This window comes from Pinus tabuliformis, chromosome 7 (genome assembly GCF_031772625.1).
Source record: "Pinus tabuliformis cultivar Carrire ecotype Pingquan chromosome 7, CPIR1, whole genome shotgun sequence".
Classification (NCBI taxonomy): domain Eukaryota; kingdom Viridiplantae; phylum Streptophyta; class Pinopsida; order Pinales; family Pinaceae; genus Pinus; species Pinus tabuliformis.
Genome location: NC_142293.1, coordinates 408,906,571 through 408,922,847, shown reverse-complemented (window position 1 = coordinate 408,922,847; position 16,277 = coordinate 408,906,571). Strand labels below are relative to the sequence as shown.

At 41.3% G+C, this 16,277-nt stretch overlaps 1 protein-coding gene across 1 annotated transcript; it reads left to right on the top strand.

Annotated features, from left to right (window-relative positions):
* Nucleotides 1-3,097: 3,097 nt before the first annotated feature.
* On the top strand, nucleotides 3,098-7,414 carry LOC149247686 (uncharacterized). The gene is made up of 2 exons (XM_089444956.1): nucleotides 3,098-4,003; nucleotides 4,190-7,414. The coding sequence occupies exons 1-2, from the start codon at nucleotides 3,098-3,100 to the stop codon at nucleotides 7,412-7,414; spliced, it is 4,131 nt and encodes a 1,376-aa protein (XP_089301082.1).
* Nucleotides 7,415-16,277: the final 8,863 nt, after the last annotated feature.

Genomic DNA, 16,277 nt, shown 5'->3' with positions numbered 1-16,277 from the left:
TTATCTTATTGGTTGAAAATTCGAGAAATATTGAATTCCATGATTGTCTTGTTGTTTTTCATCTTATTGGTTGAAGGAGAATGAATTAGATAAAAACAAAAGAAATAAATTAGAAACTCACTTCAAGGTGTTTTACAATCATATTTTTTGGACAAGTAAAAATTTTAAAGTTAAACATTCAATTTTGTATCTTATACAATCTTTTAACGATTACTATTTTTATAGTTTTAAACTAAATGGGTGCAAAGTTAAAAATGAATCTATGGTTTTAAGAGGATGAAAAGCTGTAAATATCATGTGACAAGATTATCATCTTGTTAATTGAGTATTAGAATATCAATCCCTTTCCTCCTAGATGTATTTTTAACACATTCATACTTTGCCTTTGGATGTTTCCTTAACACATCCATACCTTGTGTTTGTTACAATTTCACGGCCCAATAAATCCATTTCCCAAACCCTAGACATCCATTATCCAACGATGTAGAGGAAGAGAAACCCAACCAACTCTTTTGTAACAAAAAATGTAACTCTCAAAGTTCTTCTATCAAATGGTTTTTTATTACAAGTAAAAATTTACTATCTTTTTTTTACATATTTTTTAAAATCTTTTTTCTTCATTTTTGTTTTCTTTATCTTTTTAATTTTTATATATTTTTTATTTATTTTTCTCTATCTTTTTAATTTTCGTATATTTCTTCATTTTTTTTATCCAATAATTTTCTTTTTATTACAATTATATATATAATATAAATCAATACATTCTCGAACTAGATTATCAAATTTATATATATAGAATTGCAAATTTTATATTTATTTTATAATTAATATTTAATTTAATTAATTCAAATAAATAGATTCTCAATTAACCATTAAATTTAAGAATCATTTAATTGCTTTATCCATTTAATTAACTTCTACTTTTATATGTTGATATATTGCAAGTTCACATCTCATATGTATAAAATTTTATTTAATATATTGGGTCTACATAAATGAGGCTTGTTGAAGTGTACAAATTAATGACGTAGTTGGAGATTGTGTCTTTTAAGTAGTATGTCTCACAATATAAAATTATTTTGTATTTATCTTTGTATTTTTGAAATGTCCATGCAAGTGAAATGTCTAAAGTAAATGTTTAAATTTAATTATATTTATCAAGTACATTTTGTGATGGTTTTTTTTATCTGAAGTATAAATAATATTCAATCCATTGAGCTAAAGCATTTAGGGGATATGTGGTTTGTTAATTAGATAGAATATTTTATATTATTTTTAGTATATTTAATTAATATATTTAATCAATATGGACCACCGGGATCGGAGGTTTGTATGAGGGAGCTGCGAGGGAGCTAGGGCACGAAGACGAAGCCCTCGACGGCGCATCAGGCACAGCGAATAGAACAAAGGCTCTGACCAGATCTGTTGCAGAGGGACAGGGCGGCAGGCGATCAGAGCACGACAATGGATCACGCTCAGGGGGGGCGTCAAAGCCCTCCCCCTCATGGCATAGCATGGGCCCTGAAGTCACTTTTGGATCAGTAGATCCGGACATTTTCAGCAAAGGAAAGAAGCAACAGGAAACTGACAAACAAGTTAACGACAATGAAATGCCAGAAGCACAAGAAAATCAGGCAAATAAACCCCAAGTCACCTCCTCTACCTGTCGACCGGTAGCCAAGGTCAGACCTCGAATCAAACTGCCTGGTGACAAGATCAATAGCAGGATTGAGTTCATGACAGAGCATGCGATTATTGGGAAATTTATAGGGTATTGGCCAACTGAACAAGCCCTAAATGCATGGATTGCAGCAAAGTGGAAGCCCAAAGGAGATGTTACTCTCCAGCTGGGGCCAAAGGGTTCCTTCACGGCTATCTTCTATTGCCTAGAAGATAAGTACCGAATCCTAGGAGAGGGCCCGTACTTCTTCAATTCGACAGGACTCTATATCACAAACTGGAAGCCCAGATTCACCCCAGACAAGGAGGATCTCACCTGGGCGCCGGTCTGGATCAGATTATACTCTCTCCCTGATGAGTACTGGGAAGAAGATTGCCTAATGGGTATAGGCAATGGGGTGGGAAAATACATCAGGGCTTCAGAAGAAACAAGAACCCGTAAGTATATTTCCTATGCAAGAATCTGTGTGTATATTCGATTGAATGAAGCTCTTCCTGATTCCATAACCCTTTCCCATAGAGACGAGGAATGGACCCAGCCCCTGGATTACGAGCATGTGCCTTTTAGGTGCAGAAGATTCCATGCATTAGGGCATCTGTTCAGGGACTGTCCACTCAATGTAAAAGCAAGCCCTCCTGAATCTTCTGAATCCCCATCTCAAGATGGCTTCACCAAAGTCTCAAACAGAAAGCGTGCTCATAAAAAACCTCAGAATGCTCCTAAAGCTCAACCTACCAAGTTCCACAAACCCGCGTCTAAGAACAGCTTTGAGACCCTCAATGATATTCCAGAAGACCAGCCCCTGGACAACACCAGCAACTCCGCACACCCGTCCTCCTCAAACCACCCCCCTTCCAATCCCCCTCCCAAATCGAAATCCCCCATTCTAATCCCGACCATTCTAAGCAGGCACCAGGAGGCTCCCGTGGAGACCCCCAGAGAAATGGAGGTAGATGGGAGATCGAAGCCCATTCAGAATTCAGAGACCGCACAGGAAGACACCAATGTAGCTGAAATAATGGAGGAAGAATCCGAAAGTGTAGACCTGCACGGTCTGGATATCAACGAGCTAGAGCTGGCATTCAGGAAAGAAGTGTATGAATCCATCGCTGAGACTGATTTAGAAAAGCTGGAAATGGTCATCTCCAAAGCCTACCACCAACATCAGCTAGGAATTCAAGCTGGAGGCACCTGGGATGGTAGACTGCGTCCAAAAGACTTCAAAAAAAGAGGAAGAAAAACAGATCTTCAACGCACAATAGAGGTTGGCAAAGTCCTAGTGGACTCAGGCAGATATGCGAAGCTTACGAAGTACTTCAGCCCCACTCAAATCAGTTATCAATGAAGCTCGTCTCTTGGAATCTAAGAGGGCTCAACAGCCCCGCAAAATATAGAATGCTCAAAAACATGATCAAGATGGAGAAACCGCAAATATGCTTCTTCCAAGAAACTAAATGCAATAGTATCACATTGGGTCGAATACTTTCAAAGGCCTGGCCAGGCTGCCATTCAGTGGCCGTGGACGCTACCGGAGCTTCGGGAGGGCTTGCCATAGCCTGGAACACTCAGGCAATAGCACTCACTGACTTCCACGCCTCCCATCATCTCATACAAGCTGCCTTTCACATTTTAGGCACAAAGGTACATGGAAACTTATCCAATGTCTATTTCCCACAGGACGGAGGTAGTAAAAAAGCGCTTCTCGACACCATCGAGGCGCTTAGTATCAACAGACAGTACCCACTATGGATTGTTGCAGGGGATTTCAATATGACCACCAAAATCGAGGATAAAATGGGAGGAAGAACTAGATTGGAACCTGAAGTGGAACACTTCAAGGACTTCATCCTAAACGCCTCACTCATCGACATGCCCTTCTGCAATGGAACTTTCACATGGAGCAATCACAGAAAGGGGAAACATCAGATTGCCTCCAAACTGGACCGCTTTCTGATTTCGGATAACGCAGTGCACATTGGGGGGGATTTCACTGCGGAGATCTTGGCTCACTCAGGCTCGGACCACTGGCCAATAGCTCTGCACTGGCAGCGACCAGGGAACAACACCAGGAAGCCATTTCGATTTGAAAGCTTTTGGCTAACACACTCGGCATTCAAGGACTTCGTCAAAACCATTTGGGCCTCCTTTGTCCCCCCAGAAGGTACCAAAATGTTCCAGCTGCAACAGAAATTAAGATACCTAAAAGGCCACCTCAAACGCTGGAATAGGGAGACCTTTGGGAATATTTTTGAAGCCCAACAGCAACTCAATCAGGAGCTCAAGCTACTCCACCAGACAGTAATCAACACAGGGCACAAAGAGGTAACCTTAGATAAAGAAAAGCACATTTATAATCAGCTCGAAGAAAGGAGGAAGCAAGAAGAAATTTATTGGAGACAAAAATCACGGATCAGGTGGCTCAAAGAGGGGGAACACAACACTAAATTCTTTCATAACACAACAGTGCAAAGAAGAATGCACAACAAGATTTCCTTCATCCAAAATCAGGAAGGGGTCAAAGAGGAGGAGCATGAGAAAATAGAGGAAATCCTCCTCAATCACTTCCAACAGGTTCACCAAGAGCCGATAATGGACCGGAGGTTAGCTATTGAGAAAATCACCAGCAACATTCCCAGGCTAGTAACAGAAGAGCAAAACGAGCTACTCATGAGTCCAATACTCATCCAAGAGGTTGATGAAGCAATGGCGCAGCTTAAAGAAGGTAAGGCTCCTGGCCCTGATGGCTTTACCACTACTTTTTTCCATGCTTTCTGGGATATGATTAAGGTAGAGATTTGGCAAATAGTGGAGGAATCTAGGGCCCTTCGCTGGCTGCTACCCTCTCTTAACTCCACCTTTATCACTCTCATTCCTAAAGAAGAGAATTCTATCACCCCTGACAAATTCAGGCCCATCGCTCTCTGTAATGTCCTTTACAAAGTCATTTCCAAAGTCATTGCCAACAGACTCAAGCCCCTTCTTCCTCAGCTCATCTCACCGGAGCAGTCTGGCTATGTTGAGGGCAGGCAGATTATGGATGGTATAATACTCTCCCATGAGATCATTCACTCGCTTAAGCTTTCCAAACAAGCGGGCATGTTACTCAAGCTCGACCTCTCCAAGGCCTTCGACAAACTCAGCTGGTCCTATATTCAGCACATGCTGAAAGCCTTTGGCTTTTGTGCCACCTGGGTAAGATGGATCATGAGCCTTATTTCCTCCTCCCACTTCTCCATCCTTGTCAATGGGCTGCCCTCTCGTCCCTTTAAACCCTCCAGGGGCATTAGACAGGGGGACCCCTTATCCCCCTTCTTATTTGTGATCATGGCGGAAGGTTTAGGACGGCATATCAAGCAGGCTCTGCTATCCAATCAACTTCGAGGAATCTCCATTCATAACACCCCAGCTTCCTCCCATCAGCAATTTGTGGATGACACCATGCTTTATGGCTATCCTTCTGCTCAGGAAGCCTCTTGTCTGAAATCCTTGCTCAATGACTTCTCTAGAGCCTCAGGAACCCAGGTCAATAACACCAAATCCCAAATATTTTTCTTCCACACTCCTCCCTCTGTAAAATGCGCCGTCTCCCGCATCCTGGGTTTTCAAACCGCCTCTCTCCCCTCCACTTACTTGGGTGTGCCTCTCACCGCCTCAGCCATAAAGCAACCTGCTTGGCGAGGCCTCATTGAGAAACTGGAATTCAAACTTAACTTATGGACGCATCGCTCCCTCAATCTGGCCAGTAGGACTGTGCTCCTCAAATCCATCCTCCAAGCCATGCCCCTCTATCTGTTTTCCATCCTGGCTGCTCCAAAGTGGGTTTTAAAAAGACTGAGAAATCTGCAACGCAACTTTCTCTGGGGAAGTTCAGCTACTAACCGCAAATGGGCACTAGTAAAATGGGACACCACCTGCAAGCCCAAGCACAAAGGTGGTATTGGCCTCGGAGATCCTGAGCACAGTAACATCATCATGACCGCCAAAATCTGGTGGCAATGGCTGACAAATCCGGACAAGTTATGGGCCAAAATATGGATAGCTAAATACACCAACAACATGCCTCAAGCAGAGCTCATAAGATTCACGCCCACCATCACAGGTTCACTCATTTGGAACGCGGCCAAACAGAATCACCAGCTGGTTCAGAAACACAGCTTTTGGGAAATAAGAAATGGTCACAGTGCTAGATTTTGGAACGATGCTTGGAACCAGCTACCTAAACTCTCAAGTGTTTTGCCGGCAGCCATTACCCCAGGCAGACAGGAGCAGCAGCACGCTAAGGTTCATCAATTCTGGATTCAGGAACTGGGAACTGGCTTCAGGAAATGGCAACCAAGTAATCAAATAACCAACATCACCAGCAGCCAGGAAGTAGTAGCCCTTGAAAACGAATTGAAAAAGAGAAGCATCAGGTACGACAACAGTGAGGACATTCTTAGATGGGGCTATCTTCCCAAAGGTTCTTACTCCACTTCTGAAGCTTATAATCTATTAGAAGACGCCCCCACCATGCCGGATCCTCTCTGGGCAAGAATATGGAGCTTCACGGCTTGGCCCAAAATAACTCACTTTCTGTGGATGGTGGGGCATAAAAAGATTCTTACCTGGGACAAACTGAGGAAACGCAACTTCCATGGACCCTCGTTATGCCACAACTGCTTCCAGAATGAAGAAACCTTGCAGCATCTTCTGGATACATGCCCGCTTGCTACTCAGATGTGGGAGAAGGTAGAATTCAGAAGTCAAAGGAGATGCAGAGAGGCGGGTGGCATAATAGACACCATTCGGCAATGGCCGAAAAGACCTTACAACAGTGAGTTGCTCAACCACCTGTGGAACATAATCCCAGGTATTCTTTTATGGAATATCTGGAAGGAAAGGAATAGGCGCATATTCAAAAACCTCAGCTCGAATAAGGAGGACATATGGAACAGAGTGCACGCTAACCTCCAAGAAACCATGCTACTGAAGGCTTGGACTCAACAGGATCTCCCCACTGCAGATAATGAGAAAAACATCCTAAACAACTGGGGGCTGCAAATGCCACAAGAGCCAACTACACAGCAGACAGCAAATTGCAAAGGCAAAGAGGACGGAAGCTGGGAAGCTCCACCTATACACTCATACAAGCTCAATTTTGATGGAGCATCTAAAGGTAATCCTGGTCCAGCAGGATTTGGAGGAATCATCAGGGATCACCAAGGAACCCTGCAACAGATCTACTTTGGCAATATAGGTTGGGACACCAATAACTCAGCAGAGCTGGAGGGTATGTGGCAGGGGTTACTTGCAGCAAGGCGACATAATCTTCAACCGCTGATCGTGGAAGGAGACTCTCAAATTCTTATAAACATGGCCACTCGTATTCAGAATGGCTCGCACGCCAGGAAGGTAGCCAACAGCTGGAGACTCGAGGCCAGGCTCAGCAGCCTGGCTGTTGAAGTACGCAACTACAATGCCATCTCCTTTCATCACACAAAAAGAGAGGGTAATAAGATAGCAGATCTTCTTGCTAATATAGGAGTAGACTCAGACCAGCCCTTCCTTGAGGGCAACCTGGACATCATTCCTAGCAACCAACGCAAACAGGAATGTGAGAGTCTCATCCACAGGGACAACGAAGCCCCGGATGCGGGTGTTGGAATGTCGAGGAAGGGCGAGCCACATGCCCAGCATGGGCCGCCCCGTGTTAACTCCACGGCTCCCCGGAGAAAGCCGTCATATGGTAATTAAACCCCCCTTCCGCACAAAGCCACAGTTAATGCAATTGATGGCTGAGAGGAGAGGTAGATGGAGGAGCAGAGCGCAGTTATTGAGCGCCTGCAACGAGGGAATGAAGCAGCATATGACAAGCTCGATGGGTCGAGCAAGGAATATTGGTTTGCTGAGAGTTGGTGGGTGCGGAAGCACAGAGAGTTTAGGCCGAGGAAGATTTCACCACCCCGCGGCACAGTTGAAGCCTGTCTCTGTTGCCATCCTTGCCGCTGGTCTGGAAGGGGAGGGCAATTGGCAAATTCGCAACGACAATTGGGGAAATGGAATAGTCTGGCACCAAGTGGAGGAATTCAAGCTGAGTGCTGTGCACCAGAGAGCGAATTGGGAAGGAATTGGCATTGCTACCGATTTCAAGCTTACCCTCAGGCATACAAAGGAGGCATCAGATACACCATGGTTAAAGTACGGGAGCGACAGCCCAGCAGAAGGGGTCCATCGAGAGGGTCCTCCTCACGAACCCCTGCAGCAGATGAGCATCACCACTGCTGCTGCTGCTATTGTCATAGGCGAGCCCGGGCGACCCAGCTCCCCATTAGACAATTCGTGGAGGTCGGGAGTTCCAGCGAAGGGAAGCCGGCGCTTCCTTCCTTCGGCTCTGTGGTATTCACCCTGCGAAGCTCTGAGGACAATGCAGGAGTTAATGCCCACATTTCAGTCCTATTCACCAAAATTCCGGAAGGAATTGAGGATGAAAATCCTCAGGGCACGCTGGAGATGCCACTGGAAGGCTCTGGAAAGGAAATTGAGACTGGAGAAGAAGCGGCTGCGGAAAAGGTCATTGCTACGGTGCTTCCAACGTCTGAAGCTGGAAGCATGGGGGAAAAAAGCACGCAAGACCTCTTTCCTCCATTGGGGCCAGCCCCTCCAGGCGTTGACGAGGAGAAATGGAAGAAAATGTGGGAAGGACGTGAAGAAGGTGACGGTTGGGCGTTCGTGGTCGAAGACAAGAGCCTCTGTGAAGAGGCGGATGCACATCTCGCGGCCCTCCCTCCATCTTCAGCCCGTCTCCAGGACTAATGCAGCTGCGGGTATTTTGATTTTGTTATTCGGTTATGTTTGCTGGCAATTGATACTTGTATCTCTGCCTTGTTTAAATCTGTCGAGTCTATGGTTAAGTCTCAATTCTGGGTGGTCTAAGCTGACAGCTGACACTCGTGACTCTGTCATGCTTAAATCTGTCCGGTATATGGGTCAGTCAATCTTAGCAGTAAGCCCCTGCGTGGGCAGTCATGTGTCTGGTCTATACAATGTTGCTCCTCAGGGATTCTGATAGATTTTGCTATTGTTTTGAGAATTCGGTCCGGTGCTGCCCCTGTGTGGGAGCTTTTGTTGTCATGGAAAGTTCTGGGTTGTTTTGGCGATGCTGCCCCTGCGAGGGAGCTTTTCGGTCTACAGTCAAGATTCCCAGGGTGCTACTGCAGGCCCTGGAAGGCATGTCTTTCTGTGTGTAAAGTTATCTTGTACATATAATATAAAAGTTTAGCTAGTTTTTACCGAGAAAAAAAAAATATATTTAATCAATATAGTTGATATATATTCGATTAATATATAGTTGATATAAATTTAATTGATTAATCAATATAGTCAATATTGCTGATATGACCAATACTTATTTCTCTCAAATCAAAATATTATTCAAGACTTTTTAAATCAATGCATATTAAATCAATAATACTTCAATCATTAATTTATTTAATCAATAAGTTACTGACAACAACACTTAGCAACTGACATTTAAATATATTTTAATAGATAAGTCAGCTGACCTTTATATTAACTTTAAATTTATTTTCACTTTCATTTAAATTCAAATGGATGACACTCCCTTACATGATAGTTCTTGATGAAGCACTAAGACAAAGCATATCCCGAGTGTATTCTCTTAAGGTTCAATCTTTACGTCCATTTAAATAAAAAAACAAATGTCAACAAACTTACATCCATGGTCTCATAATTAGAACTCACTCCAGGAAGAACAAATAATATTGGCATATAAAAATTGTTGTTGCCATCCCATCTTACATTAGGTGTGCTGGTATTTCATGTTTTCGAGTAATCCTTCACACCAATTGAAGAGTTTTGGCTCCACACATCATATAGCTAGATCCATATGAGACTTGGTGGCTAGGTGTGGTGTTGATGAACCAAGCATTCAAAGGATAGTGAAGAGTATAGTCTATAGGGTGAGCTATGAGATATCTTTGATGGGTACCTTATTGCTCATTTTTCTCACACATGGCCCACAATATTGAGCCACATGCTTACCCACATTGTCCTTTACGGTTCTCCTCACACCATCTAGAACTAATTGTGCACCTTGCTTGTGTGAACATATCCAAAAGCTTATGTCTTCTACCTCTAGCTGCAAAACTCCCCCCTTCACTATGAAATGTTGGTTTTGGAAATTCCACATCTCCACCAAACATTGTAGTAACCCTGTCTAGCTCTTCATGCTCTGAGTTTTGAAAAATTTAAGAAAACCATAGTCTCTGTGAGCATAAAGGATTAGGGAATGAGTGAGGGCTTGGATATCATTTTCCTGGTTCTCATGTTCCTGTCACTCAATCATGATGAAATTCCTAAATAATAAGAGAAAATTGGTTAGGTCACTCGATGGAGAAAACCCATCACACATCAATTCATTTAATTTTTACAAACCTGGGTTGCATTGCTCACACCTACACTATTTGATGAGGCTCATCAATAGGTATATTATATGGGTCACAATGCCATCCTCCAGCTTATTAAATTATCTTTTTCTCACATTTATCTACAAATTTCATTATATTATGCTTAGTGTGAGAGTTAAAGATGTGTTGTTATGTCTTGTGGCCTAATGTGTGTTAAATTTAGGAATTTGAGAAATTTTGATTTGATTTGAGTGTAGGAATTCAGAGTAGACAAGAAAGAGAGATTTTAGGAGGTGGCACACCTCCTTAACTCCTCCAATCAGTTGAAGACCCCCCGCTCTATCTCATCAACTTGGTGGCAATGGCGGCTAAGCAAAACGAGTTCATTGATAGTTGAGCCAATGCAAGTCAAAGAAGAGTTAGATTCAACTATTCTCGAGTTAGGGAGTCAGATATCTACATTTTCTAGGGATTTGTTGGTAGCCCCAACTTTGTGTAAGTAAACAAGCCAAGGGACTCATTAGGATTTAAATTTTTATTGTAGCCAAGAGGCCATTGAGCTGAAGCACATTCTACTATTACTTTTATGATGTATTTGACACTTTTTGAATGATAATGAGAAATTTTTTTTTGACCCAGTACTAAGTTGACTCAAAGGTTGAAGCTCTTAGGTTAGGGCCCAACCCTAGTATCAGAAGTTCCTCTGTTGTATCTATATTATTAGTCTAGAATGTTGAGTAATTGCTAAAGTTTATTCATGTTTCTTTTAGCTTAGAATATAGATTAAGTTGTTGCTCATGCATGTTTCCTTTATCTTAGAGGGTAAATTAGTTATTGCAGTTCCGTAGAGTAAATTCCATCAAAAATCCTACGATAGTGAACCCTATCTCGTCTCCCTCATGGGATCATGATTAGAGGACCCCACTATCACAACCCAAAAATAGAGCGTGATTTCATGTTCATTGCATAGATCAAGTTTTAGCATTGGTTAGATAGTTGTTTATGATTTCTTGGAAAGATTTACATTTTTTATTTTTATTCGTATGATTTTTGTAGCTTAGAAGGTAGTTCATTTCATAGATCAAGTTCTTAGCATTAGTTAGATAAGATTTCCAAATTCAATTAATATTTTCCACATTGACTTGTAATAATTTGCAAATGAAAAGAGAAATAGGTGCATGTGTTATTGCAATGTTCTTGGATCTGCAGGAAAGGAGCCCTTTCACCATCCCCATTAAGGTCTTCTCCACCTTCTTTTTATGCTTGCCAACCCATGTTCTAGATCTCTGTTTTTCCAGTCACCGTGAGAAACCACCTTAGCCCAAACCCAACCTTCTTGAAGTACTGGGTTTGGCTAAGGGTGTTGATCACCTTCCCCACATTTCCCACAACCTTCATACAACTTTCCAACACTTCATCTCACCATCCTTACCCTCCAAAACCTCTCAGACGACTTCCTATATCATTTCAAGATATCATTTAGCAGTACAGAAATCTTGTAACAACATCTTGTGGCATACCTATAGTATCATGTTTTGACCCCATTTTGACCTACAATGATAGCCTAGCTTATTTTAGGAGTAGTTTGACCCCTTAGCTTGGATTCCATGACCAAAAGTGCACCTAGACCAGTCCCTTCACTCCTCTTCCTTTACTGTAAGATCATATAGCATTAGTTCTTTCATTTCTAAATTTAGCAAGCAGAACTTATTTACTTTGCAAGTGTGAATTATATAGTCAATGCTTGCATTCTTGAATTCAGAAATGGTAGAATAATATTCTATTTTCAAGCAACCTTGATAGCTAGATGATTGAGTGCAATTTAACATAGTTTCCTTTCTGCAAATTAGCATAACTGTCAACCTTCACTTTTCCTCGGTGTCTGTCAACTTCCCTCTCTAACTGCAGGGGAGGTTAGAGGACCCCTTAGGTGAACAACCTAAGATATTTTAAGAGCCTATTGGGGAAGAAGAATAATAAACCCTTCCACATACCTACACCATGGTTGAAAACAAAAATGAGGGTGATTTTCCCATCAGAGAGACTAATGGAGATGCTAGGATGAAAAATATAAGCCCTTCTTCCCTTCCTCACTTCCATGGCTTAACCTCAGAGGACCCTGATACTTTTTTGTTTGAGTTTGTTGTTGTCTGTAGAACTTATGATTATACCTCTGATGACCAGAAGTTGAAGTTGTTCCCATCCACCCTTAAGGATGCAACCTTGCGCTAGTTCATGGGTCTACCTGGGGATAACATCACTACCTGGGCTCAAATGCAACAATCCTTTAACAAAAAGTACATGGACTATTGTAGGTCCAAATACACCAATGAGGAAATCTTTAGAATGAATCTTGGACCAGATGAATCCCTGGAAGACTATGAGGAATTGTTCCAACTCAGTTGAAAAAGAGCTAGATGCTCCCTTCATCCTCAATCACTCAAGTTAGTCCTTCTTAGAGGAATCAGGGAGGACATACTAGAAACCCTAAACATGTCGTATGGAGGAGACATTTATCAACTACACTATGGAAACATCAAGACAGTATTCAAAAACCATTCTAGGGTTGTTAGGAAGAAGGACAGGTCTAGTAGAGCTTTGGCCAGTTCCTCTTCCTTCACCACATCTAGCAAGAATGAAATTGGAAAAATGTTGGAGGACCTTAAAAGTGAAATGATGGATACCTTTGCTCTGCAAATGGACACCATGCAGATCAAAAGGATACAAGAGGAAGCAGAGAGAGACTTAGCTATATTTTTCCCTAAATGCACTAGAAGGCACCCTGGGAATGAATGCCCATTAAATGTTATAGAGGGCTTCTTAGTCTGTGAGCAAAACCATTCTAGTGATAAGTGTCCTTATTTGCTTGGATTTAAATTTGTATACCAATGGGTCGAAGGTGGGGCTGAACAACTATGTTACATTAATCAAAGGAGGCCTCAAGGACCTTGGCCATACTAGCAGGGCATGCAAGGTGCATCCTATTCCTATTACCATCCCAACCATAATGCACCCTTGCCCCCTTGGTATTATCCTACTCATCCTTAATGGTCCACACCTTCTCATTGGCCTTATGCACCTCAGTATCCTCCCCAAACTTCCAATGAAACATTTCAGCCATATGCTTCTACACATCCTTAGTGGAATAACCCATCACAAGGTTGGAGGTGTTAATTCAACCAACCACCTACTTTATTTCCTCCACCTCCATCTCAAACAAAACTCATTCATCCTTCTCCACCTAGGCAACCTCAGATGCCTACTCAACCAAATCTGAACCTAGACAACAAGCAGGAACAACAAGTCTACAGTGGAGAGACATCTTACCCTGCCTATGCTGGGGAGATTCAAGAAATCAAACTTAGGTCTAGAAGAGTGCTCCTAGATAACTGACCCCCATCTCCACCTGAGGAGATTGAAGAGGAAAAGGAAGAGAGTGTCCCTCAAGAAAACCCACCTCCTTTTCCTGAAATATTGATCCATCCTAACTAGCATAGCCTAGAAGAGACTAAACTTCTGGGAGATTGAAAAATTTGCATGTTAAAATCCCATTCCTCCAATCTATCAAGGATGTTCCCATCTACAAAACACATATAAAATAGAAATTATTCAAACATCATGGGAGGAGAAATAAATACACCCCTATCATCAATGTCATTAGTCAATTGTCTGATCTAATGCTAGGGAGAGTGATTTTCCCAAAGTATCTAGACCCTGGAAGTCTTATGGTAGATGTACACATTGATGGAATCATTGTCCCTCACACCTTGATTGATCTTAGGGTTGCCATCAATGTGATGAATAAGGAAACCATGCTCAAACTAAACCTCCAAGGATCTTTGATAAAGACCACCATAGTGTTTCAACTTGCAGATAGGTCCACAATGGCTCCTGAGGGAGTTGTTGAGGATGTAATGGTCTCTATTGATTCCTGGGAGTATCTTGCTAACTTCCTAGTTCTCCAGCCCAAGACCAAATTCAATGGCTATCCTCTCATCCTTGGAAGACCATGGCTAGCCAATGATGATGCTTACATAAGTTGCAGAGCTAGGAACATGACCATTAAGAATGGGAATTTGTCCAAACAATTGGTATTGTACCCTCCTTCTCAACCATCCTTGGAGCATGACTTACCCCTATGGTTGGAAGAGGAGGAGGAACATGAAGTGTATCATACCACATCCCATCCAATCTGTATCCTTGATGTTATTATAAGAGGGAGGCAACCTGATGAAGATGACCTCATTGACTAAATCCTCCAAAACCAGCCCCCCAACACCATGCCTCTTGATCAGGGAAAATTTTGCCTTAGCTTTGTTTTGGAGCCTCCCTACCAACCTTTCATAGCAGCATGTCTTGCTTCGTCAAGCACACAAGCTTCAATGATTTCTTGTAGAATGACAGCCTGTCCATCAAAGCTTTTTGCATTCCCCTCACAGCTTGTTCCTTCAGACTTAGTCCAGTTGTAGGCTGAGCAGCTCCCTCAAGAAATTGTGCAATTCTGGAGGGAAACCAACCTTCCCTCTAGAAATTGTGCAATTCTATTTGGCAGCCTGCTAGGCTCTAGAATTGTGCAATTTTTCCAGTCAAGCTTCATCCAAAAAATTGCACAATTCCTCTTAGCAGGGTTTCTCAGCACAGGAATTATGCAATCCTGGGCAATAGTCAGCTCCTCGACCCAAAAATTATGCAAATATCCTGGGTAGCCAGCCCATATGCCTTCCCGAAATGCGCATTTTCTCCTAGCAGTTGAGTAGCCTCTTGCATGTGCTGTTGAGTTGACCGGTTCCCTCTCGGACCGAGCAAAACTGACTTGTATGCATGGGCTGCTTATTTGTATATGTTGTTTATTAATATAGCGAGACATGCATAATAAAATTAATATATTTATTTTTTAGTATAGTATTTGTAATAACGAAATCTAAAGAAATATATTATGAAAAATAAAAGTATTAATTTAGATCTATCTTAATTTCAAATTTAATGTAATAATATTAGTTTAAATCCATCTTAGTTTTGATGTAATAATATTAGTTTAAACTTCCATTATCATCCAAAGTCGCGGGCGTAGGGAGCAACCATGTGATCTTTGGAATCTTCCTACCAGTTGGCACATAAATCAAACACGTCGCTTTTGACTTCTTGTTCGAACCTAGACAGTGCATTCAACACGGCGGCATTCAACCTTACCTGGTTGATTTATAGGTTAAGAATCACCATTGTAAAGTGGAGGCTAATCTCTATGGTCAAGAATTCTGTTATATATTTTCTTAAATGTATATATGTTCAACTAGTATATCAATTCTTTTTAATAATAATAATAAAGTAGTTAATTTTTATGTTTTTCAAGTCTTAAAATGTGATGTATGATGACAAAGTGCTTAAGTGCCTATGGGTGTTTCATCTATGTAATTTATAAGGCTATGCTACTAATAAACTCATTGATTTTAATAATTGAATTCAGGAATAGTGAATAGTGATCCATATCATGAATAGTGAGAAAACTTCCGGTAAAAATTCACATCATAAGCCTTAGAATTGATTGCCTCTAATTTAATCTAATGTCAAGAACTGATTCTTCATCTTGTTGCGACGATGAACAACACTAGATGGTTCTAAAGATGCCAAGATGTGATTCTTCATCTTGTCGTGCCGATGAACAACACTAGATGGTTCGAAAGATGCCAAGATGTGATTCTTACAACACTAGATGGTTCCAAAGATGCCAAGATGTGATTCTTCATCTTGTTCTAACGATGAACCACACTAGATGGTTGGAAACACATCGATAAAGCACTTATGATGTGATTTTTTACCAAAAGTTTTCTCATTATTCACTAATTGTAGTTTGACTGTTTGTTGGATTGTAATGACGAAGATTATCATGCACTAAGTTAATGATAGGTTTATGATCATTGAGATGACGATAATAAGTTTACCATCTTTCTATCTTATTTTTTAGATGAAAACAACAAGTTTACCATATTTCCATTTTTCCAAAAAATAGTACCAAATCACACAGCAAATTTAATTATTGACATTAGTGTGAAATGATTAGATGTAAAATAATCTACCATAATCTAATTTTTTTTGTTTTGAAATTTATGAGACATATTTTCTAATCAATTTTCTCAGAAATCCAATAGAAATTTGTTAGAATTATATAATCTATAATCTATACAATGTAAGTC